Source organism: Pseudopipra pipra, chromosome 23 (genome assembly GCF_036250125.1).
Source record: "Pseudopipra pipra isolate bDixPip1 chromosome 23, bDixPip1.hap1, whole genome shotgun sequence".
Lineage (NCBI taxonomy): Eukaryota > Metazoa > Chordata > Aves > Passeriformes > Pipridae > Pseudopipra > Pseudopipra pipra.
The window spans coordinates 3,256,644-3,280,393 of record NC_087571.1 but is presented as its reverse complement, the minus strand read 5'-3'; the positions used below and the strand labels follow the sequence as shown (position 1 = coordinate 3,280,393).

General features: G+C 48.0%; 1 protein-coding gene across 3 annotated transcripts; it reads right to left on the bottom strand.

The window, feature by feature from the left end:
- Nucleotides 1-500: 500 nt before the first annotated feature.
- On the bottom strand, nt 501-22,710 carry GLB1L2 (galactosidase beta 1 like 2). 3 transcript variants are annotated; one of them, XM_064634674.1, is made up of 20 exons: nt 22,555-22,682; nt 19,305-19,364; nt 17,905-18,102; nt 17,621-17,689; nt 17,204-17,299; nt 15,926-16,034; nt 15,564-15,656; nt 13,981-14,062; nt 11,332-11,396; nt 9,398-9,482; nt 8,710-8,847; nt 8,042-8,122; nt 7,728-7,834; nt 7,197-7,343; nt 6,723-6,794; nt 5,832-5,910; nt 4,591-4,678; nt 2,691-2,805; nt 1,691-1,807; nt 501-1,222 (listed from the first exon to the last, which is right to left on the bottom strand). In XM_064634674.1, exons 1-20 carry the CDS (start codon nt 22,635-22,637, stop codon nt 1,136-1,138), a joined length of 1,971 nt encoding a protein of 656 aa, XP_064490744.1. In that variant the 5' UTR covers nt 22,638-22,682; the 3' UTR covers nt 501-1,135. The 3 variants fall into 3 exon arrangements, with proteins under 3 accessions (XP_064490744.1, XP_064490745.1, XP_064490746.1); XM_064634675.1 differs by lacking the exon at nt 19,305-19,364 and having other exon boundaries at nt 22,555-22,710; XM_064634676.1 differs by lacking the exons at nt 19,305-19,364; nt 22,555-22,682 and adding an exon at nt 18,806-19,273.
- Between the last annotated feature and the right edge of the window lie 1,040 nt (nt 22,711-23,750).

The following is a 23,750-nucleotide window of genomic DNA, read 5'->3' as shown; positions in this document are numbered from 1 at the left end:
AGAGCCAGTGCATGGTTGGTGTTTCTCTCAGAGCCCGAATCCTGTTCCTGGCACAGAGAGCAGGGACTGAGCAACTCCTTGGAGGTTCTGAATGGATTCACAGCTTGAGTTTGATCTCTTCCTCTCCCTAAAGAGGCTGCAGCTCCTCTGTGACCTGCAGCTGGTGAGTTAAAACAACTTGTCATGTTTACCTAAATCCTGAGTTTCTGCTTGGAGGGACAAAAAAAAAAAGAAACCAGGACCCAAGATCCCCCAGCGGGTTTAACTAGAAAGTATGGATGTGTTCCCATTGGTAACTATGTACACAATCCCTTTGCTTCCATTCCCACCAAAATCTGATCCCTGCTCCTTTTACAAGGAGGAATTTCATTTTGAGATGCTTCACAGTGTAAGCCTGGGTGGAGAGAGGACTGCAAGACTCACTTATTCTTTTCTTCTCTTTGAAAATTCTCATTCCTGCCTGGCCTAAAACATAAGGATTTGACAGAGGACAAAACACATTTCACTTTTTAAAACTTTTTTTTTTTTCCTTTTGAGAGAGAGACAACCTCCATCGTAAAACTCAGTGGGAAAAAAAAAGCTCAAATTAAAAGTCATTTGACAACCACCTTGGCTTCCAACAACTGAACAAATAACGGCCTCTTTGCAGAGAGAGGTGCTAAAATCTGCCTGGAAGCACAACAAAATGGTTTTCCACACCTGATTACCCACACATTCACCAACTATTTTCTCCCTACCTAATTATAAAAACAAGGAGGCCAGTAATAAGACAGTTTTAAAGTCACTGGAAAGCTGAGCTCAGCTTCGGTTCAGATGGCTTCGGTTCTTTCTTTCTCTCCCACCTGCCTCCAGCACCTTTTTTACTCCCCTACATTCACCAGATGGTCCAAAACATGCACAGCCAGCCAGGCTGTTGGGTCCTCAGTAGTCCAGGGAGATGAGCTGCTGCATCCATCCATCCATCCGTCCTTGAAACAAGGGACCCTGCTTCCTCAGGGCCCATCCCCTCCTCTGAACTCACTGCCAAAGGGCAAATCCTTTACCTGGGTCTAGTGGAGATTAGCATGCCCATCATGTCCCCAGACATGCAACCAGGAATGTTCAGGATGAACCAAACACGGGAGAGCAGCTCTCCTCAGTCCACGTACTGGGTCCTTCCCAAGTAAGGGATGTCCACGGACTGGATGATCCGGCCCGCCGTGCGCTCCTCGAAGATGACAATCTGCAGGACACAGGGGCATCTCTGAGTGGGATTCCTTCAGGCAAAGGCTGAGTTACTCTGAGTATTTTTAGGAGGAAAAGGCACATGCTCACAGCAGGGGAAGGAAGCATGACTTAGAGGGATCAATCAGGGCGAGTCTGAACGGTGACCGTGATTCTCCCTCGGCACCACGTGGTGCAGAAGTGAACCAGCATCACATCAGGTGTGTCTTGATTCTCAACTTGATGCAGTGCTTTGAAGTTTAGCTGCCAGTGTCTTAATGGTTGTCAGAGCCAGAGGAGCTTTAGAGCAGCACCTTCCCTAATTTTTACAGACCTTAGGAGGTAACACTCTCCCTTTATTGTGCTGGCTTCCAGCTGGACATGGGTAATTAATATCCTGTACATGTCTGGCTCTTTGGGAGGTGGCTCAGAGCAGGATCTTTAACAACACAAACAGGCAAAGAGCAATCCCCCCCTTTCCCCTCACCTCATTGTCCCCTTTCTTTAACCAGGGCCCAGGAAGGTAGAGAGTTTCCTGAGGTCCAATTTTCCAGTAGCGGCCCAGGTTCTGCCCATTGACAAACACCACTCCTTTTTCCCAGCCCTGGAATCAAGGCAGAACATGGAATTACTGATGCAGCTCTGCTGCCTCGTTAACATCCCCCCAGGAAACTAAATCTGCTTTCACACTTGCATTCTTTCCAGCCACTTTCCACAGGTTTTCTGCTTGCTTTCCCTGCCCAAATCCCTGAAGCTATGAACATTTAAGTAAGCCCTGTTGAACAGGAGTTATCCTTAATGTACTAATTAAAGGGATAAAGCTCTCAAAAATGTGCAATTCATGATTCATGCTTGCACAGGAAACTTCATCCTTTTGAACAGACTTTATTCCTTCCCAAGCATGGAATATCTCCCCTCACCTCTTTCCCAGGTGACAGAAATACTGTATTGCTGCTGACTGACATCATTTACAGCAAAGTATTAATGGGAAAGTGAGCAGTAAGTAATGACTGGTTGGCTCTGAGGGAGGGAAGTCAGAGGAGAAAGTTTAATAATACTTAATATCTCATCTGAAGTTCTATGCAGGAGCAGCAATCTTCCACAGAAAGACAACAGGAATGCCAACTCTCATGCCATGGCTATAAAGAAGTGACTCTTTCCATATCACATCGAGGATAAAACTAGTCCTTCCTTTATTTTTTGTGCCCATTAGTCTTCTAGTAAATAGAAAATAGCATTTGTGTGTCAATAAAAAAGACTAAGTGGTCATTAGCAGCTCTGCAGGGTCAGTATTTTTCATCAGGACAACCACAGACTGAACAGAATTACCTCCCAGCTGGAGGAGACTCTACACCCCAGAATAACAAGACCACAAGAAGACTAAAGAACTACAGAACTACAGACAGAGCTCAGTCACAGCTAGTGCACAAGAAGAGTCTCTCTAATCAGCTTTTGAAAAATCTTGATCAAGAAAAAGCAGGACTTGCCTGTAGCTTCAGGAAAGTGTCCTGTGGCTGTTGCTCTATCCACAGCCTTCCACGGAAAAATGCTGGACCAACAAAGTAATCTGGGACTGAGCTCCATCCAGAAACTTGCTGCAGGCTGAAAGAGAGGGACCCACTTCAGAGAGGTACTGGAGCCACCTGGCTGTGTCTTCATGGTCACAGCACTAGGAGCCCAGCTTGTGGTCCAAGAGAAGGATATCTGGGGCTACCATCAACTCTGATACCAAGTGACAGGACAAGGGGGAAGGGAGTCAAACCAAAAGAGAGAAGGTTTAGATTAGATATTAGGAAAAAATTCTTCCCTGGGAGGGTGGGGAGGCCCTGGCACAGGTTGCCCAGAGAAGCTGTGGCTGCCCCAGCCCTGGAAGTGTCCAAGGCCAGGCTGGAGGGGGCTTGGAGCAACCTGGGCTAGTGGAAGGTGTCCCTGCCCATGGCAGGGGTGGAATGGGATGAGTTTAAGGTCCCTCCCAACCCAAACCAGTGATTCTGTGATAAAAAGCTCTGCTTCATGTTGGCTGAAGTGCCCATCCTCCTCCACAGTGCTTGCTACAGGAAAACCTGCAGAAGTGACAGGATTCAAACCAGACACTCCTGCCCAGGAACACGAACACATCCTTCCAGGTTTGCAGTAATTAGGGGCAATCTGACATTACTTCTTACCTGTGGCAACAATTTGGGAGCAGGGCACACACAGAAGAGGAAACAAGGAGTGGAGAACTCCACAGGCACAAACAGAAGAGGAAATAAGGGGTGTAGAATCCCACAGAAGCCTTGAGCCTCTGTCAGAACATGTTCCTGCTGACCCTTAGGAGCTGCATCTCTTGGACTCAGGGAAGTTATTGATCCAGTGCAGCCTGACTGCTACTGAATTATTCAACTAAAAGCCTGTGACAGTTCCTTTCACAACACTCTGCTCCCTCCTCCCCCGTGGGGACTGTAAGCTGATTGTGTTCCAGTGCTGCTGGTCAACAGCCAGGAACTGAGGGCAGTGGGGACTAATCTTGCTTTTATTTGGGCATGGCAGCTCACTTGCTTTAAATGTTCCTCACTGGAAACATTCCTCTAACACCCTGCAGCCCAAAAGGTTGGGAGTTACCCCATCAATAAACATCCTTCAGGCAGCCCCCCAGCACCTGGTAAAATTGTCCTTGGAAATTTCCAAACGTGGACTTTTTTCCTTTGCAAAGCCACTGGAGTTTAACTTTGCCTCTCTCTCCTTCCTACACAAAATGGGGGAGCTGTGATATCTTGGGGGATTGCTCATAAGTTGCTTTCTGGTATTAACAACATCACTGAAGAGTCTCTCTGGCTCATGGCCAGAGTCCACAGGGTTTAAACATGCCTATGATTTTCTGTATCTGCTGACAGAGACTCCTTGATGTCCCCTGACAGATTTCCTTTCTTGAATTAAAGCACAATAACATAGAAGAGAGGAAGCCATCTGGATTGTTAATGCACTATTAGTAGCTTTCTAGAATTAATCCACCCCTTGAATTACTGTCTGAATTACTAAACATATCAGCCATACTGGTGATTTCCAGAAAGACCCAAACTTCTCCAACATGTGGGGACCCACCCCTTTGACTAAGCCCTGCTTTTACCTACCTGATCTAACCTGCAAGCTGCAAGGAAATCTTCAAATCCTCCACAGAGTGAATACATTTCATTCTAAATAATGGTATGGATAATCTAGCACTATTTTCTGCACTATTTCAGGCAAATCTATCAGCAAGGAACTTCTCAGTGCAAAAATCCACCTCCCTGCTGTTACCTCACGTTGCCTTTCTCATACATTTAGCTGCTCCCTATTAGATTTTGCACTGCTGGTAAATAGGTGGTTTCAAAGGAGGAAGGAAAAAAAAAAAGTTTAAATCCCACAAACCTTTTCATGAAGGCAGGTTTCATCTCCAAACTGTAAATCTTGAAGTTCCTCAAGGGGGTTTTATTCAAGAAGACGTCACCAATTAAGCCTGTGAGAGCAATTGGGGGTAATGAAGAGCTGAAAAACAGCTAAAGCTGATGGATTTTCCTATTTGAATGCAGGGAACAGCAGGGGATGGAAAGCAGCCACGTTCTGCAATGGAATTAGAGTCCATATGGTCCCATTGCTCATCCAGACTGAGTGGGGAACATTACTACACTTTGGCCTCTCCATTCTCTCCTTTGCTTCAACTCACCAAGTCATCCAACAACTCCAGGCAGAAAACACTGTTGGCACATGCAGCAGGTGGGGGGTGGTTGGTATTGTTGGGTTTTAGTTTATTGAGATTTTTTTTTAGAGCAGTGAATCAGTCACTTCTCTAACAGGCACAGCAAAATATGACAAGGGCAAGCACTGATGCCCAGTGCTGGTCCAGTGCTTTTCATCCAAGGATCTTAAGGCACCTTAATCAGTAATTTACCTTGAGCACTCTCTTGTTATAACTATTCTCCCTATAGCAGGCAAAGCCTGGGTCCTGCACTTGAGGCTGCCTAAGCACCTCCTCTGCATTAAATAAAATCAATACAGTCACGTGCCTAACTCCATTAATCTATTTTATATAGCTTTTGCATCTAGTTTCCCTGCTAAAACAGAATCCTGGGGTTTCAGCTTCTTCCAGCTCCACAACTGTGTGTGACAGACTTGAGCACTTCAGTAAATTCTGCTCAACAGGATGCAGTTCACTCCTGATACTGTGTGAGTTTTTAAATGGTGTGATTCTCCAATATCAGCCCCCCGGGGGAAAACACAGATTAAAAAAGGTATTTTCCTTCTCTCCCTGTGAAGTAAAATGCTCACAGAGCAAGAGAAAGGGAATCTGAACATCACCTAGGAAACCTAGAGGAGAGCAAGATTCAGTGATGGCCTTGGGTTTAGCTGCATCCCTATAAAAGAAGAATCTTTAATGCAAGGCATTAAGCAGCCACAGCTTTTCACCTGTGACCCTCCAGACAGGGGGTGATGACATTTTTTGACACATTCCCTCCATCCCACCATTCCCACCAACTCCCAGTCATGTCCAGCACCACGAGAGCTGCACTGGGCCCTTAGTCTGGTGCTGTGCAAAGCACCCAGACACTTCTGCAGGGCTTAAACTCAGGAGAACTCTCCAGGACAGTGTGAGAACACAGAACTTAACCCACCTTTCCTCTGCTCATTCAGTGCCAGGCCATAATTGACACGCCCACGGTTCTCTACCAGGAGCTTCAGCTGCCTGAATCCCTGAAAAACAAAAGGAAGAGCATCAGCTGGACCAGCTGTATCAGCCTCAATGCCTGGTCAGCAGAGGTGTTTCAGAGGGAAGGTGGCACCAGTACCTCTGGCAGCTGCCATTTCTCACTTTATTTTAAAGTTCCAGCACTGAGGAGCTCTCAGCCTCTGCATGGAAGTTTTCTGGGGTTTTTTCCTGTTGAATTTTGAAGTCCCATTTGGATATCACCCACAGAGCCAGCAATGGAGTTTGACACAGGACAGGCTAATGTCATAAATCCTCCCACAGGCCTTAAGAACAACTGGTGTATCCACCCCCTCACCTGCTCCTGGAGCCACACACAGCTCTCTTGACATGTGTTCAATCAATACATTAGTCTTGGGGCCAGGTCCTGCCAGGGTAACACTGCCCTCAGTCTCCTCTCATTTAATTTGAGACCCAAAAGGTGCAAAAGCCCCCAAACCCTCCTTAAAACCTGCTTTGTGCTAAGGAAGATGAAGCCTACACAGATTTAACCTGCACAAACAGGGTACAGGTACTTGATGTCCAAGGTGCAGCTGTGGCAGGAAGGCTGGCAAATTGTGTGCAGCAAGGACTACAGTAACTTGAATTTTCTCCATGGAAAAGTATTCAAACCCCACTTTTCCACCACAAACAGTAACTTGGCAGTGAGATGGTGTCCAATTTGGGTGTAACAACCATTCCCTGCTGTACCAGCTTCTCTGGGGTAGGTGGGAGGTGCCTTCCTGAGAGAAATTCCTCTTTAGTGATCCTGGCTCTGTTATCCACACACTGCTGCTGTGAGCAACCCCCAGCTAGTTACCTGTCCCTCAGGAATGAAGAGCTCCACTGTGTTGTAGTCCAGCTCACCCACATACACAGTGTTAACAAACACCTGCACAACAGAGCACACGAGACAAGAGCAACTTCACATCAATTTTGCTATAACCATGTCTTGCACAGGTTACTGAAGTTGTATTTGGGGAGAAAATTCTCTCAGTGTCCACAAATGTGTCACTGATTCAAGTCCAGGTGGGACAAAAAAAAAAAAAAACAAAATCACAGTATTTCTCAGAGTATTCAACATTCTCAAGCTTAAAGATATTTTAAGTTTTAGTAAACTGGAAACTCAAATTTAATTGCAAATGGTAAGGGTTGGGGCTTAGGTGAGAACTGGAAAGAGAGAATCACACTCTTAATCTACAAGTTCACATTTCCCCCCATTTCCTGCCTGGTTTTCCAGACCAAAGCATTTCCATCCCACCCCAGTGAGTCCCAGCTGCCCTCTGGTCCCTACCTGGGCTCTGTCACGGACATGGTTCCTTGTGTGCAGTTGGCCACCACCAAAAATGACAGTCTCATAGAGCACATACCCGTAGGACTGCCCAGTGCTGTCGTTTAGATGCAGATTTTCCATGTTAACAGGAAATTCTGACTTAATGGGCTGCAAAGGAGAGGCAAAAGGAACGTCAGGAGTGGTTTCTCAGCACTGACAGGCTCCTTTCAGACAGGTTTACACTCTGCCACAGGGTACATCTCCCTGGGAGCCTCCTGGGAGCTGCTCCAACCCTAATTCCCTCATGGCTCTCTGAAAGCTACAGCAAAGTACCAGAGAAGGGAGCCAAGGACTTGCAGAACTGGAGTCTCAAGAGAACAGAAGTAGCAGTAAAAAAAAGGTGAGATAAAAGATTTGCTTCTTTTACATATTCTTGACAAAACATTCCCCAACCTTCTCCTCGTGGGATAACAAGCCAGTGCACTAATTGCCTTTTGCACCCAAGAGGTGATGCCTTTTAGGTCTGAGATGCATTAAAATAGGTGTTCCTACCTGTAAGAGAGATGGTAACACATCCCAGAGAGAGATGTACTGATGCAACAGGATTGCACCATAGGATGCCTTGCTTTCAATCATGGGAGGCAGAGGAAGAGGATGGCCTGGGGTGCAAAAAAAAAAAGAGAAAGATGGAACAATGATTTCAGCCAACACACATTTAAGGCCCCTCCAGACCTTTGGTCCCTCTCCCATCTTTTGGAAATAACCTCCAGCCAACCAACCAACTCCAGCAGAAGGGCCAGTTTAAACAATTCCCTCATTTAACACTGTGGGTAGAACAGTATTTTGGTTCCTGGGTTTATAATTACCTATGATCACGCTGAAGAGTTGTCTGAGCTTGAAGAATTTGGATGTGTAGTCTCCAGCCTCTGTCAGCACAGCATCATAGTCTGGAAAAGCAGCACGTGTGATTTAAAAACATACAGCAGCTCTGGGACAGCTTCATGCAAGAAGTAAAAGCCCAAGACACAATTTTCATGGCACTTTGAGCTGAGTGAATGTCACTAAACAACCACTAATTTGGAGAAGAGCCATTCGTGAAGGAGCAACATACTTTTAGAGACCTAATTTGCACATAATCCAGAATTTCACACAGGATAAAGTCAACAATTAAGCATTTTAACAAAAGGCTGTTGGGATGAAGAGAGATTTATGGTACAATTTGACTTGGTAAAATCAAAAACCAGAATGGTATCTTGGAACATCATCCCTCCCTAGAAAGAAGAGAAGCAAAGTCATCATCTGTGCTGCTCCTGTTTACAACTAATAAGGGGATCCTCCACATCCTGAAATGGGTTTGGAAACAGAAAACACTAATGTAAACCCTCCTGTTAGACAGGTATTTGCTTCTGAGCTCCTTTTTTTATGAGAAGTGGATCTACTGACCATTTCTAAGTGTGTCTCTGTCACTGTCACTAACCCAGGGGGAGTCAGAGCTGCACTCCCACCACAGGCAGGGCAGTGGAAGAAAACTCACCATAACTGGTGACATCTGACTTGTACTCATCAGCTTCCAGAGCCCCATTCATGAAGCCAAAGTTGGTGCCTCCGTGGAACATGTAGAGGTTGATGGATGCTCCTGTTTTGAGGACACTGGCCACGGTGGTCACCATTTCTGCAAAGGAAGGGCAGTGCCAGAGGGGCCACAGACCACAAATCTGGGCTGTAACACTGCCAGGAATTCAAAGCAGACACAAACACCCTGGTCCCTGTCAGGCAGCCACCCCTGTGCAATTACAGTGATTTGTGTCGTGGTTTGTATCTTGTACTGACACTTTGGGACACATTCATACATTCAGATAATCCTCTCCTCTAAGTGAAAAAGGGTAAAGGTCATGGACTCCAGCAGGAATTTTGCTTTTAAGCAGAGGAGTTCAAAGGACTACTCAGCCAGACTCCTAAACTGAACACACTAATGACCCAATTACAAAGACAATTGCAGGAGGATAAGAGAGTCATTAAAACAGTCTTATATAGCTCTGTTTTCACTGCACTTTAGATGCCCTGGAGGTTCTGGAGCTGTTGGTTTATTTTTTTAGTACTAGTCTTCCTAATGAGCTTTTAACCACCAAGAAGGTGCTCCACTTGCAAGAGGATTAAATTCACCATATTCCTACAGGAGGTAAAATGCTCCCCTGCCTGCAAGGACAGAATTTGGTGCTCACCATCTGCATCAAAGACATAGTGAGGGCCTCCCCAGTTATCAAACCACCCAGTCCAGTACTCCATCACCATCTTTGGCTGATCTCTCTGTGTCAAAAAGAAAAACAGAGTTAAAATGCATTCAGGGCAGGCTTGCACTCACTCCTGTTTTCTAGAGAAGCATTGTTCAAATCCAGTTCAGTGAAATGGTTTTTACAAGAGTGTTTTCTTCTCAACTGGCACAGACAAAAGGCAGCTAAGGAGCTCTGGACATGTGAGGAACAAGATCCTGTGGGACACCAATGCCCAGAACAGGCAAGCAAAGCTTTGTGCCTCTGCACAAAGCAAAAACCTCAGCACACAATCAGGTGAGACCAAACAATTCTGGACGCTGTTGTTTGGTAGAGCTGTAGCAAAAAAAAAGACAAACCAACTGTCACTGTTTAGTTTCTGCTAGAAATCCACATTTATAAATGTCTGCTTACGTGCCATGCCACTGCCAGCTGAGAGTTTGCAGGTGCAGGGCAGGCAGTGCCTGCCAAGGTACAACAGCAGACCTTAGCTGTTAATGCCTTTTTAATGCTGCATATGGTGTTGGCAGGGAAGAATTAGCCTTTGCAGGAATTAGGTCTTCATTAAAGGCTCTGCACACAGAGCAATTGCTTCCCATTTGTCACCCCCTGCCAGCTCCCTTAGCTCCTGCAGAATTCCACCCAGACAGGACAACATGTGCTGCCACTCCAGCCTCGTGGGCTTCATTTCCAGTCCATTTTGCCTTTTATTGGATAGGGGCTCTACCTGATGCCACAGGAATTGGCCAAGGTTAGTGGCATTAAAGCAACTTTTATTTCATTAGGAGAAAACAACTGCCTGTAATCACCTAAATGTTCCAGGTATGGAGCAGCTCTTGGAAATACATTGAATCAATCCATCCCCAGTAAACCAGTCACAGAAGGAATTTTATCACCCTCTGGAACAAAAGCCCATGACAAGGAAAAGATAACACAGCTTAATAATCCCTAAAAACATGAATAACAGGCTTCCTATCTTGTAATTAGTCAGTGTGGCAAAGGAGGAGCTGCTTTTTTGGGGCCATGTTGCATTCATTTGGTGGGGAAGGTGCCACCTTCTGTTCATTTGCAGGGTTTGGGGAATTTTAGAAGACCTAAAGAAGGTGAAAGCACATGCAGCAGAGCCTCTTCTGCCAGCACAGGAAAAGAAAACAAATGCAAAGTGTAGGATTAAACATCCAGCAGCAAGGCTTCCTTCCACAGCCCAGGAAAAAGCCAAGGAAAGGGGTGAGAAGAGAATTGATTGGGGCTGGGGGCAGATGTCAGCTGTTCACATCCTTCATTTGGAGCAAGGAGAGCAAAGGGAAGAGGACAGAGGATGCAAAGAGACGACCTGTCATTAAAACCAAAACTTGCTGTTCCTTCACTACTCCCTCATCACAATCAGGACACTTTTCACATCAAGTGTTCCTTAGGCAATTCCCTCCCTGTTCACCTCTCTGACAGCACAGGGGGTTAAAGATGCTCAAGTGACACACTAAAACTTCCTCAATCTACACTGAAAGAGGTATTGGGGGTGACTGCAACACCCATGACACTGCACCCTGAAAACTGCAGCAGCCTGCAAACACCCTCCTGAGAGCAGCCACAGCAGCAGGGTAAAGGAGTTTGGGAAAAAGATGATGGAACTTCAGGAGAGAGGTCTGACAATTGTGAACTAGGATGTTACTGAGCATCCAACCCCTAAGAGCTACACACAGGGCACAGCTGGATGGAAAGGTGCTGGATAACAGCACAGTTAAATCCTCCTTCACTGATTCCAGAAGGATTTGGCCTGATGAGAAGGAAGCCTCAAATCAACACACAAAGCCCAGACAGACTCTCAGTGCTTTACTTCTAATGCTGTCCTGGACAACCTGCATGAACAATGTCTTTCTGCAACTTACCTGTACTGTGTCCAGATATTTCAGTAGCCCAGGCTCCAGTTTCTGAAAGTTAACAGTGGCCAGTGCTATTGGGAAAAGAAAAATGTATTAATGTAGACTCATACAAAACGTGTACAAGACCATCTCTTTAGGCATTAGCCCAGCACAAGCTCAGGGGGAACTGGAACATCTTCTGAACCACCAAAATAACCTCCTCAGAAATTTCCCATCAAAGTCTTTGCTTGGTGTGCAGAATCCAGCTGGACCACAGCACACAGTGGAATCCTTGCAGGACATCATTTAGCTCCAATGTTCAGAGCTACTAGAAAGAGAGAGCATCAGAGCAGCTCATGGGGTGTCACAAGCTTTAATTAGAGCCTGTAAAGCACATGGAGATCCTCAGATAAAAGGCACCACATAAAGGCAAACTTATGAGAAAGTCCTGTGTGGATGCCACATTGATCTCCCAGGCTTTAGCTGCACGAATTGCTACCCAGGCAATATCCTACAGCTTGTCATGTCTGTGGGGGTGAGCAAGAGGAACCACAGGACAAGTGAACCAGAGAGAATTGGAATTGCAAGAGTTTTCTGTGCTTCTGCCCCGTGCAGAGCAGGGAAACCAGCTGTGTGTGCTGCAGGATCTTCAGGCCCTGCAGTGGGAACTCCTGCCTGCAGGACAGAAGACACTAATCTGGGATCAGTGTCTCAGCCCCTGGCACACATTTGAACTAGTTTCATCCTCTTCTAGCCTGTGGTCACACTGATATTTCTTCCAACTTTGAAAATGCAGGAGCAATGATATGATTCTGTATTAAAAATCAACTTCTTACAAGAGAGCTGGGACCAAATCCAGCCCCAGTTGTGTCAGACTGAGCACTTCAAACAGAATATTTACAGAAGAAAAAGCTCACTTCTCACTATTTATACCTTGATTTTAAGAGGCTGATCTATGCACTGTGCTGAGCTAAAGAAACTGGCACAGAAAACATGAAGGGAGAACAAAACAAAACGTGGGTTTAGCACTGATGTAATACATTAGTTGGCAATCCTGAAGGAGAACAAGCCCAACTCTGCTTTTCATGCAGATTAACAGCACACCATGAAAATGGAGAGTCCCCAAAGCCCTGCTGATCCTTCTCACAGGATCCCACATACACACCACTCCCCACCACGGTCCTGGAGGGACACCAGAGGCTTTATTTTGTCACCCATGAGCCCCAGAAGGGCTGTACGAGGTCAGAGCAGAGCCACCCAGCTTGGAATCATGGAATGGTTTGGGTTGGAAGGGACCTTGAAGATCATCTTGTCCCTGGGCCATGGGCAGGGATACCTCCCACTATCCCAGGTTGCTCCAAGCCCCATCCAGCCTGGCCTTGGACACTTCCAGAGATGAGAAGTGATCCTGACTCTCCTTTAGCTCCTTCCTACCCACCCTGCTGCTGCCCCACTTGGAGCCTCAGTTATTCCACACACCTGATTCCTGACATTCTGACTCTGATGAGCAGATTGTTGTGACATCCAGAAGTCAAATCAGTATCCAAGAGCTCTCAGCATGAACACACCAGAAAAGGCAACTCCAAACAAGAAGGAGCTCTGAGGCAGCAAACATTCCCTCAGGAGATGAAGGCTAGGCAGGAATTTCCACACCAGCCCTTCTCCTTCCAGCTCTCTGGCAGGGAGAGAGTGACTCTGTGTGGTCAGAGCTGAAAACTGCTGCACACCCAAAAAAACCCAAATGAGAGCATCACCCTTCACTTACTGAGTTTGTCCTTCTCATACTGTCATATAAAAACAAGAGGAGGGGAAAAAAAGAGAGGAAAGTCTTCCCCTTTAACCATCTCCATGGTTGAGATTAGAAAATTAACGTTATTTCCGACTGAGTGATGACAGGAGCACTCCAAGTCTGCACCCTGCAAACACTTCATTCAGGGAAGCAACTCCTCAGGCAGGCAATGGGAACACAGGAGAGATCAGAGGGCAAGGACAGAGTAAATCTGAGCTGAAATGATCTGGAAATCAGAGAATCAATGTTACACTGTGCCCCAGACAGTCAGATTTTAGGGCTCAGTGGAACTCAGACAGCTGCACCTTTTCCTTCACAGGGAAAAGGAGAAGGGTGGAAGCAGCATTTTTAAACTTTAACAGAATTAAATAGCCATCCTTTGGCACTGTGCACATCTGATCCCCTCCTTTACCTGCCTAAGGCTGCTCACCCCAAAACAAGCTTGCTGAGGAGGTAAAGCTGCCCCATAAAATACTGGTAAACTTACAGAATGTTAGAATTCAGAATCAAGCTTTTGATGGACTTTTTTCTTCTCTTTTTAATTGCAAAGCAGCTATCTTAGAAATAAGTTACTACTGCTAGTAATTGCTGAGGTCCTTGTTTAATATACATTGAAATGAAGCAATAAGCAGTATTTTCAGCCTTGTAATCTGGAAAAATAACAAGAAATGCTGGGTGCTGCCATCTCCTGAGTCACTGGGAAGTACAGATGGCCAATCCTGTGTTGTACCTCACATGGAAAAAACCACCTAAACCTTTCTGGGAAGGGACTGGGCTGGACAGAACACACTTGGTGGGTGCAGCTTAGTGCATGAAGTGTCCTGTTCTCCTTCCAAAGCCATGTTCCCCAAGGATCACAGCCTTACCTGGTCTCTACCAGCACATACCTCCTTCCACCAAGCCAAATGACAGCCCATTCTTGTTGTCTGAGGTCATCAGCAGTTCCACAATCCCTCTCTTTAGCAGGGCCTAAGGTAAAAAGAGGAAAAGCCATTGTGTCAGTACACCTTTCATGGTCTTCACCTTTGGGAAGGCAAAGGCAGTGCACTCAAAAGAGTGAGATAAGGACAGGGATTTGAGGTTTTGTGTGAGATGGGGGTGCTTTTTGATGAGTATTTCATTCCAGGAAGATTGCAACTTGGCCATATATGCTAGATGTGAATTAATCACCTTGCCTCATTCAAAGCCCGAGGCCTGAACCAGAACAAAGAATAAGAGCCCCACCTCACATCAGATCCCACTCCCACCAAAAAGGAATCCCTGCAAATCCTGCTTTCCCACATTTTCATCTCTAACCACTCCACTCCACTTCCTCGGGTGCAAATTGCACACAACCCCAGAATGTGATGAAAGAGCACTGCAAAAATACACCCACAGGCCTGGCAAGGGGATCTGTCCTGACAAGTCTGGGGAGCAGCCCAAGCTCTTTCCTCCCTGAGCCATGGAAAAGCAAGGATGAGTTTGCAGACCCCTCTCAGAGTCTCTGTAGCCCATTTAGGGCTCTGAAAACCATTTGTTTGGCATTATGTCTGTAACTTGTTGTACATACACTTCCTATTTAACCTTGTAGGCAAAGTGACATCACTCCATGAGGTGGAGTTGATGTAGGAGCAGGCCCAGCTCTAACAGATTAACACTCCTGCCACGGGATTTATTTGCTTGAAGAACCTCTGTACACCTTGAGCAATAGGACAACCTGAGCCTCAGGGTGAAGCTGAAGTACCCAAAAGGTTACAGAAAGATCTGATAAAGCTGTAGCAGGAAACACAATTTATAGCACATACACACTGGAGGGGTGACCTCCCTCACATGCAGCAACACTCTTAAGCATTCAGTGAGAAGAAATTAAACAATAAACCTGTTAAGATACACTGCAGATCTTGTTATCTGCCTGACTTTGGGGGCAAACAACCAGGTCAGACTGCTGTGAGATCTACCAGGAAAAGTTGTCCTAGGGGGTACAGGTCAACTCCTTATCACCCACTCAGAGGCAGGAGCCAGGGCACAGTCTGATCTCTTTTTGACAGGGGTAAAGGAGGCCTTAGGCAAATTAACCTGCCTGATGCTGAGCCCCAGATTACACAAGTTTAGGAGTGTGCTGGTTCACATCAACCTTCCTCCCAGGAAAGTCAAAAAGAGAAAACTTTAATGTCATCTAAGAGAAGCAAAACAGGACCCCCCAGGAGAAGCTTCTTCAAGACCAGCTATGCAATGCAGATATTCCCTATTTCCCTATCACCCTCTGCTCTGGAAGACATAAGAACACAGGCTTATCAGCACTGAGAGGGCCACGTGCCTTCTCTTCCACTCCAGGAAGAAACATCCTGGGAAATGCAGCTGCATTAGGGACTGACGCTTTCAAGAGTCTCTGAAGCCACTCTCAGAGTTATTCAGAAGAAAGAACACACTCTCAGGAAGGTGGTTTAGGGGAGAGATTGAGCACAGAAAGAAGCAGAAGTGCCACCATTACCATTTTGACATAGGTCATGTAGTTGGGGTCTTTGGCGTAGGAACCGTATTCATTCTCCACTTGCACTGCAATGATGGGACCTCCTCTCTTGTACTGTGGGCAGCAAAAGGGAGTGGTTGTTCATCATGATTTCTAATCCCAGGGAGCAAAATCACAGTGGCAGTGTCTTGCAGGGAAGATGTACCAATCTCAGATGGACTCAGCTCCACCCTCCCATGCTCCCAAACAGACACAGACAACTACAGCCCTTGCTGGTTCCTAGAGCAAAACTGTCATTGCTTCAGCCTGCTGCAGTTACACAGAGCTCACAGCCACTGGGCAGTCAGTGCCCACCCCTGGGGAGGGCAGAGGGTTGTACTTGCCTGGAGAGGGACAACAACACGCATCAGGCGATCGAAATAGGCGTCCACGGCCTCCGTGAAGCCCTTGTAGGTTGTCCTCAGCTGCATCTCTGGGTCTTGCAGCAGCCAGCTGTGGAAAAGCAGCAAACAGAATGTGTTCCAGTCTCCTGCCCAGTCGAGCTGCCAGAGGTAACATCAGCCACAGCTGGGCAGGAATCACTGGTGTTCCTGTGCCACAGTGGACAACACCAGGAGTGCCAATGACACCCCACCAGTCACACTTTCAAATCACCCCAGGCTCCAATTGCCAATCTCTTCCCCTCTTTTTTGTTCTGCACTTCAGGCCTAAACTATTTCATAAACTTGCCCAAATATTTCAAGGGCTAACCTTATCTCTCTAAAGGTTACTCTGGAATTCCCTGCATTCCCAAGGGTGCTCTACAACCAAGTGCTCCTTCATAAAGATCCCAAACATGGCTCAAAACAAAGCTTCCAGTCATTGTTCCCATTGTTTCTACTTACAAGACTTAGTTCTGTTTGGGTTTAACACAGAAAAGGGCAATTTGTTGAAGAGCACAACAATATAGTGCTGTAACCATTTAAACAGAGTGAGCTTGTGCCTTCCTTGTCTCTGCAAAAGGAGGGATTAACTAATGTCCTTCCAGAGGCCTGAAAGACTCAACTCCTCTATGCTAAATGCAGCTCAGCAGGCTTACAAAATCATCCATAAAATGGGAATAGCACCGTTGCTCTTTATCAGAATTTTTCATCTGTCTGATAAAAAACCACGTGGGTGATGTGACAACACCTCAGCTCTCAGAGCCTCTTAGAGCAAGCTGTGTGCTTTAGGGGAAAATACAGAGTGTGCTTTAGGGGACAGTGCAACAGGAGGTTGGAAAGTCATGGGTCCTTATTACTGCCACCCATTAATACAGATGTTCTAGCAGGACTTTAAAAATAGATCTGAGATGAAGCAAATTCTCACACCAAGCTGCAAATACTGTTCACAGACAGCCAAGGTGCAACAGTAATAGATGGGTTCCCCCAGTTTTGTTTTCTTGCTGTAAGCATTATGCCATAACACAATTATCATTTTAAAGATAAACAAAAAAAAAATTAGAGGAGCTCAGTAAGATAATGAGTATTCACCTACTTTGGGGACACAGAAAATAAATATCCCCATCCAGCAGCCAGCCATTCCAAAGCAATTCCTTTGAAGGAGGCTCAGCTGTATGATCAGGGAGTTGGGGTTTTTTTTGTCCCAAATGCTTCCCTCAGCTGAATTATTTACACACTTACCTGGGCAGACCACCAAGGTCCCATTCTGAGCAGATATAAGGTCCAGGACGCAGAATCACCCACAGCCCATTTTTAGCTGCCAGGGAAAGGAAGGCCCTGGAGATATAGAGAGCAGCATTACTGTCTGCCTGCAGAATCCCTGCTCCACACACTCCTAATATTCCAAGCACCATGAAATTCAGGTACCCAAACCAGCAGAGAATTGCTTGATGAAGCAATCCAACTATGCTGGATTGGTGCTAAACCCATTAAGTTCCCAGAACTCCAGAAAGCAGAGGGAGGAATTTAAGTCCCCATTGCCTGAACAAGGTACAGCTTTGCTTCAGGAGCTGGAAATGACATCTTCATCCAGACCCCCCACACACACCCTCCCACCAAACAGGAGAATTTAATAGCAGAGCTGTCTGTACCACATACTCTAGATCCAGGTTTCGACTGAAGTCAAACTTCCCTCTTTGCTGCTCATGGAGGTTCCACGGCACGTACCTGAAAGGCAGAGTTAGGGCAGGGGAGGTGAAGGATAATGCACTCTGGGATGCTTAGAAAGAAAAGCTGAGGCCCCACTTCTCTTTTTTATGTCTTTTCTCACAATAAGATGTACTGATAACATTATGACCCACTGGAATTAATGACAAAGCCCCCCAGAGGAGGGGAGATGCTGTGAGGAACTTGGACAGAGCCTGGGGAGGGAGGGCACTTACGTGGTGAGGGTGTTTAAGCCACAGGCTTTCATTTTAAGCATCCGATCTTCCCAGTATTCCCTGGGCACTCGGAAGTAGTGCATGGAACCCCCAAATATGCGGAAAGGCATTCCTTCCAGCAGGAACTGGGAGTTCTCTGTCTGCAAGCCAAGGGTCCTTCCCCACAGCCCCAGAGGGGTCAGCTCACTCCAGTTAAACCTGGAAGAGAGAGACACACGAATGAGCATCCTGGGGAAGGGATGTGTCCCCCTAGGACAGGCTGCTCCTTCCACCTCACCCAGCAGGACCAGCCCTGACCTTCCTGCTTTTTAAGTAAACCACACTCTTTATCACACAGAGCATATAGATTGCTCAGAAGACTAGAAAACAGTTGGGAGATCTTCCTAAGATGTGGATTTGATATTCATTTCACGAGCAGCTTCCATCCTGAACGCCCCAAGCCACTCTGCCACACCCTACAGCTGAAATGCAGCCCTGCTCAGGCACAGAGCATGGAATTCACTTGCTGAAAACACAGGATGGGGAAGCTTTCACTCACAGTATCCACAAACACTTCCATAACTTATGAAATTTAAGATCTCCCTGTCTTTTAGTGGATGGCACACAGTGGCTGACTTCCAGATCCTTGTTCCCACTGCAGTGTTGCCATCCTGAATGTCTCCTGGGCTCTGGTATCTTCCAGTGCAATGCATGGAAAAAATAAAAACCCCTCACCTGTTCCCTGTGAGCAGAGAACCTTTTCTTTAATTTAATGAACCCCCTGGATTATATTCATCACCAAGGAAAGACTAAGTCAGCTGTCCCCACAGACTTACCTCTGCCCACATGGCTGTTATTAACTCCTGCACGTTATCTGCCAAAAGAACTGGAGCAAAGGAGACACCAGTCCCTCAGCACTTACCAGGGTGAGCACTCACACTGTCACAGCTCCATCAGGTCAGTTCCTGCACCAAGCTACTGCTTCCCTTACAGACTCCCCAGCTCATTTTGGCTGAACCAAGAAAACATTTCATCACCAAGCCCAGTTCCAAAGCAGTTCCACTGCCTCCATCAGACCACCCCAGTTGCACAACTCTGAATACACAGTCACACAATGGCAGCTTGTCATCAGAGCCAGATGTGAGGAATGAATTCCCAGCTCCAGAAAGCAAGAGTGACCCACACATTTGGGAGAAACATCACACTGAGAGAAGAGAGGAGCACCTAAGCCTTCAGCTGTTGGCTACACTATGTGTAAAGCAGTTATTAGCAGAGGGGGAGGATGGCTCAGAGCTCCTGGGATTGCAAACCAGCAGCCTGCAGTGACTGCCTGTCCTCTGACAAGACAAGGAGACTACAAAGGAACTAAATCTAAGATTTCCAGGGCACTGCACGGGCTGGCTGACAAGCTCAGAGGGTACCTGTGTAGCACAGCATTCTCACAGGGCTCTGAAACAGCCGGCAGCAGGCAGGGGTAGTACCTGGAAAAGGAAGCCAGATTAGATATTCACTGCCTTCAGTCAACATTCATTGCCAAACCAGTCACAGAAACAGTGTTGAGCAAGGAGACAGTGATGTATCCATTCAGAACGTGGTGTAATAATAACAGTTTATGAAGATAGTGCAGCTCAAAGCAGGAGAAATCAGTGCAAAATACCAATCTGCCATATTTAAAGGGTGACTGCCTGAGCAGGACCAGGATAGAAGATGCTCAGCTACCCAAGAAAGTGGGGACAGCCAAATAATGATGTGAGGCTGGGAAATGGCAGCATTGCTCCCAAGGAATGACCAGGAATTTCAGCAGCAGGAGAGGAGGTTCTCAGTCCACCACAGGACATCCTGTGGCCACCTGCCCTTCCATTCTGCTAGAAACATCCCACACAGATTGTAACTTCAGCAATTCAGATCCCAAAACAGCAGCTGCATCTACTTCTATTTCTTAATGGCAAGTCTGAGGTGGAAAGCTCAAAGGGGTCTGGAGATGCAAAACTTCAATTTTTAAAGATTAGGTTGGGAAATATCTAAGTTTCCCAGTTGTTTCTGAGCTAGACAGACCCCAAAATTACCCTGCACACAGAAGTACTGCAGACTGTGCCAGAATGAAGGCTGTGCTCAGGAAGCACACACAGCCAGATAAAAATAAACTAATCACTTAAGCTCATCTTCTTAATCCTGGGCATAACTAACTTGGCACATTTCCATCAAGTTTCCTGTCTTAAAACTCCCCAGCTCTAGTATTTTTTCTCACCAAGAAGGACTGGTGGGAAGCTCCCAGGCTCCCAATATTTTCAACATATTATCTTAGATATCCTAAAATCACATCTCTTATTAGGATCTGTTAAGGTAACTTCAGAAAAAACACTTGTGTGACTCAGCAGAGCTTCATTCTGGAGCAATCCAGAGTTGAATTGCCACAGTTTAAAGTCTACCTGGGCTCTGTGCTTCCTCCTGAGAGCAATTTATAGCTCCCAGGAGGTTTTTTTTCTCACTTCTATAATGACAGCACAGGTTGCAAAGAACCTTTTTTTGCTTTGCTAAAAGTTACTGGCCTATTTTGTCCCTCAATAGCCATCCCTGGAAGTGTTCCAGGCCAGGTTGGATGGGGCTTGGAGCAACCTGGTCTAGTGGAAGGTGTCCCTGACTGTGGCTGGGGGTGGAACAAGATGATCTTTAAGGTCCCTTCCAACCCAAACCATTCTGGGATTCTGTGAGTCTATGATTTCATCTCTGCTTCAGGGAAGTCTCCTTTTCTTTTTGCAAAAAATATCATTCTATTACCAAGCACCCCAGAACTGAGACTGTGAAATTGGGATGGACCAGTTAGTCCTTAATGAAACAATCTGTGTTTATAAGATGGAATTTGAAGTGCAAAATATGACACATGGAATAGGAAAGTCCCAGTTAACTTCTGAACCAGACAGCTGTAAGACACAAACCTAGATGAAGTCCTCTCTGCAAAAGAGGCTTTGGTGTTGAACCACCACATTTCCAGAACAGCTGGGAGAAAAAGCTATTGCAAAAAAAAAAAAAGTCATACCAGGGGAAAGAGCCTGGAGACCATTAACTTGCTTTGCTGATGCTACAGGATGTGCTGCAGAGGACAAGGGACTTTGCAGCTAATCCCTAAGCTCCACTGGACCTGCCTCACAGGGCTTTGCTGTTTATTCTGGGCTTCCCCTTGGCCACAGGAAAGTGAAAGCTCTGAGCTGCCCTTGCTCCCAGCTCATTGTCCTGCCCCACAAGCCCCCAGTGCCCATTCACAAGGCTGGGGTAACAATCACCACATTTTGTAGCACAGTTTATTCCCAGGTGACCTGGACAATGGAGATAAACACCATGTACCAATGGATACAGTGTTTTATGGACACACTCTACAGGAGACAGACTCCCCTGCCTTTATCAGGTATTGGTTTGCAATAATCCTCTCTAAGAACCCACGTGGCACAAACCCAGGGCCAGCTGTAAAAGAATTTTGCTTCTAATTATGCAAAGATCCATCAAGGCTTTTCCACAGCTCTGAGCAGTAACTTCTGACTACGAATTTAGGAACCCATTATAAAATAACCAAGTGGCAATAAATAACTACGTCTTCCCTTGCCTGTATATTCCACCTCCATATATTTCCATGTATATTTCCATGTTTATCTCCAGCATTTCATTGTTGGGAAGAGCTCCTGTCACTTGGAAGCCACTGTGCACCTCTGGCTGTAATAGGGGACATGCTCGTCCAGGAAAGAGCATCACCCCCAAAATGAACCCCCAAAACACACGGGATCAAAGCTAGAACCCTGAATAACTTCTTGGTATTACAGGTGGGCTCCAGAGGAACAGCTGCTGGCCTGGAGTGTGCAAACAGGAGCAGAAGAAGGAAGATAACAGGGTTAGACAGGAGAGGTGGGCACGGCCCCTGGGCACCACACTGCTCCATCCATGTACCACCGGTGATATGGGGACACAGGACGGGGAGAGCCAGACCCAGAACGGGCTGGAGAGAGGGAAACAACACTGTGCGAGCACATCAGGGAGAGCTTCAGAGCTGGGTTAGATCCGCGGGAGCGATTGATTTGCAAAGTGCATCATCCATCAGCACGGCGATGATGTAAAGCCTCTCCGGAGCCAAGGTCGGCAGGAGAGCATTTGCCCAACAGAGAACCTGATTTATGGCGCTGGCAACGGGTCTTCCCCCAGCCATTACTTCTGGAGACGGACAAGAGCGGTGGGTATCAGGTGCAGCGTTTATTTAAAGCTTTAGGTAATTCCGGCGCGGCCGCAGCGCTGCTCGCTCCGCTCCTTCCCACGCTCCCGTTCGGCCGCAGGAATGCTGATGGGAGCGGGGGGCTCTGATCTCTCAAGATGTGATTCTACCGAGCCTGGCCCCCCGCACGTTAATCCGCCGGCAGCGCGCGGGGAGCGCAGCCGTTAATTACGTTAATTCCGTTAATAACCGTCCCAGCCCCCCCCCGGCCCCGATCCCATCCATCCATCCATGCGCAGTTCTCCCGCAGCCAACCCCATTCCCGGCGGGCAGGGCCTGCTCCCAGCAGGGCACCGCCACCCTCCCAACCCCTCCCCGCCGCCACCCGCGGGGACCCCCCGCCCGCCCGCCCGCCCCGCCGGGGGCGCGACCCCCGCCCGCCTCCCTCCTTCCCCCGCGCCCCGCCGGGGTCTCACCTGCGCAGCAGCAGCCACACCACGAAGAGGAGCAGCGCGGCGGCACCGAGGCGGCGCTGCCGCCGCCCTCCGCACGGCCACATGGCCGGGGGGACCCCGCCGAGCCCACCGGCCCCCGGCCCGCCCGGACCCCCCGGGCCGCGAACCCCCGACCCGCCGGGCGCGCACAGCGCCCGCGCCCCGCCCGCCCGGCCCCGCCCCAGACCCGCGGCTCGCACGGCATTGGCCGCCCGGCCCGCCGGGACACGCCCAATGGGCACGCCCCCGCCTCCCATTGGCTGCGGATGCCGCGCGCGCGCGGGAGGGGCGGGGCCTGCGAGGGAGCGGGGGAGACCCCCGGGAGAGACCCCGGGGGAGAGACCCCCGGTATAGAGAGCCCCTGATAGAGACCCCCGAGAGAGACCCCGGGGGAGAGACCCCCGGTATAGAGAGCCCCTGATAGAGACCCCCGAGAGAGACCCCGGGGGAGAGACCCCCGGTATAGAGAGACCCTGATAGAGACCCCCGGGAGAGACCCCGGGAGTGACCTTGGAGAGAGACCCTCAATAGACACCCCTGGGAGAGACTCCGGGGACAGACCTTCGATAGAGACCTCGGGGAGAGAGAGACCCCCAATAGAGAGACCCCCGATAGACACCCCGGGGAGAGACCCCCAATAGAGAGACCCCCGATGGACACCCCGGGGAGAGACCCCCAATAGAGAGACCCCCGATAGACACCCCGGGGAGAGACCCCCAATAGAGAGACCCCCGATGGACACCCCGGGGAGAGACCCCGGGGAGAGAGACCCTAAAAGAGAGATCCCTAATAGAGAGACCCCTGACAGAGACGTCGTGAGAGACTCCAAGGAGAGACCCCCAAGACAGTCCCCGGGCAGGGACCCCGGAGAGAGACCCCCAATGGAGACCCTAAACAGGGACTTCGGGGAGAGACTCCCCGACAAACACCCCCAGGAGAGACACTGGAGAGAAACTCTGGGGAGAGACCCCCCCATAGAGACCCTGCAGAGACACCCCAGAGAGAGACCTCGGATACAGACCCCCAGTAGAGAGAGACCCCAGAGAGAAACCCCTGGCAGAGACCCCCAATAGAGATCCCGAAGAGAGAATCCCGATAGAAACCCCAGCCTGAGACCCCAGAGACCCTGGCCAGAGCCCCCTCCTGTGCCCCAGGGCAGCTTTCCTGCCCAGGCAGGG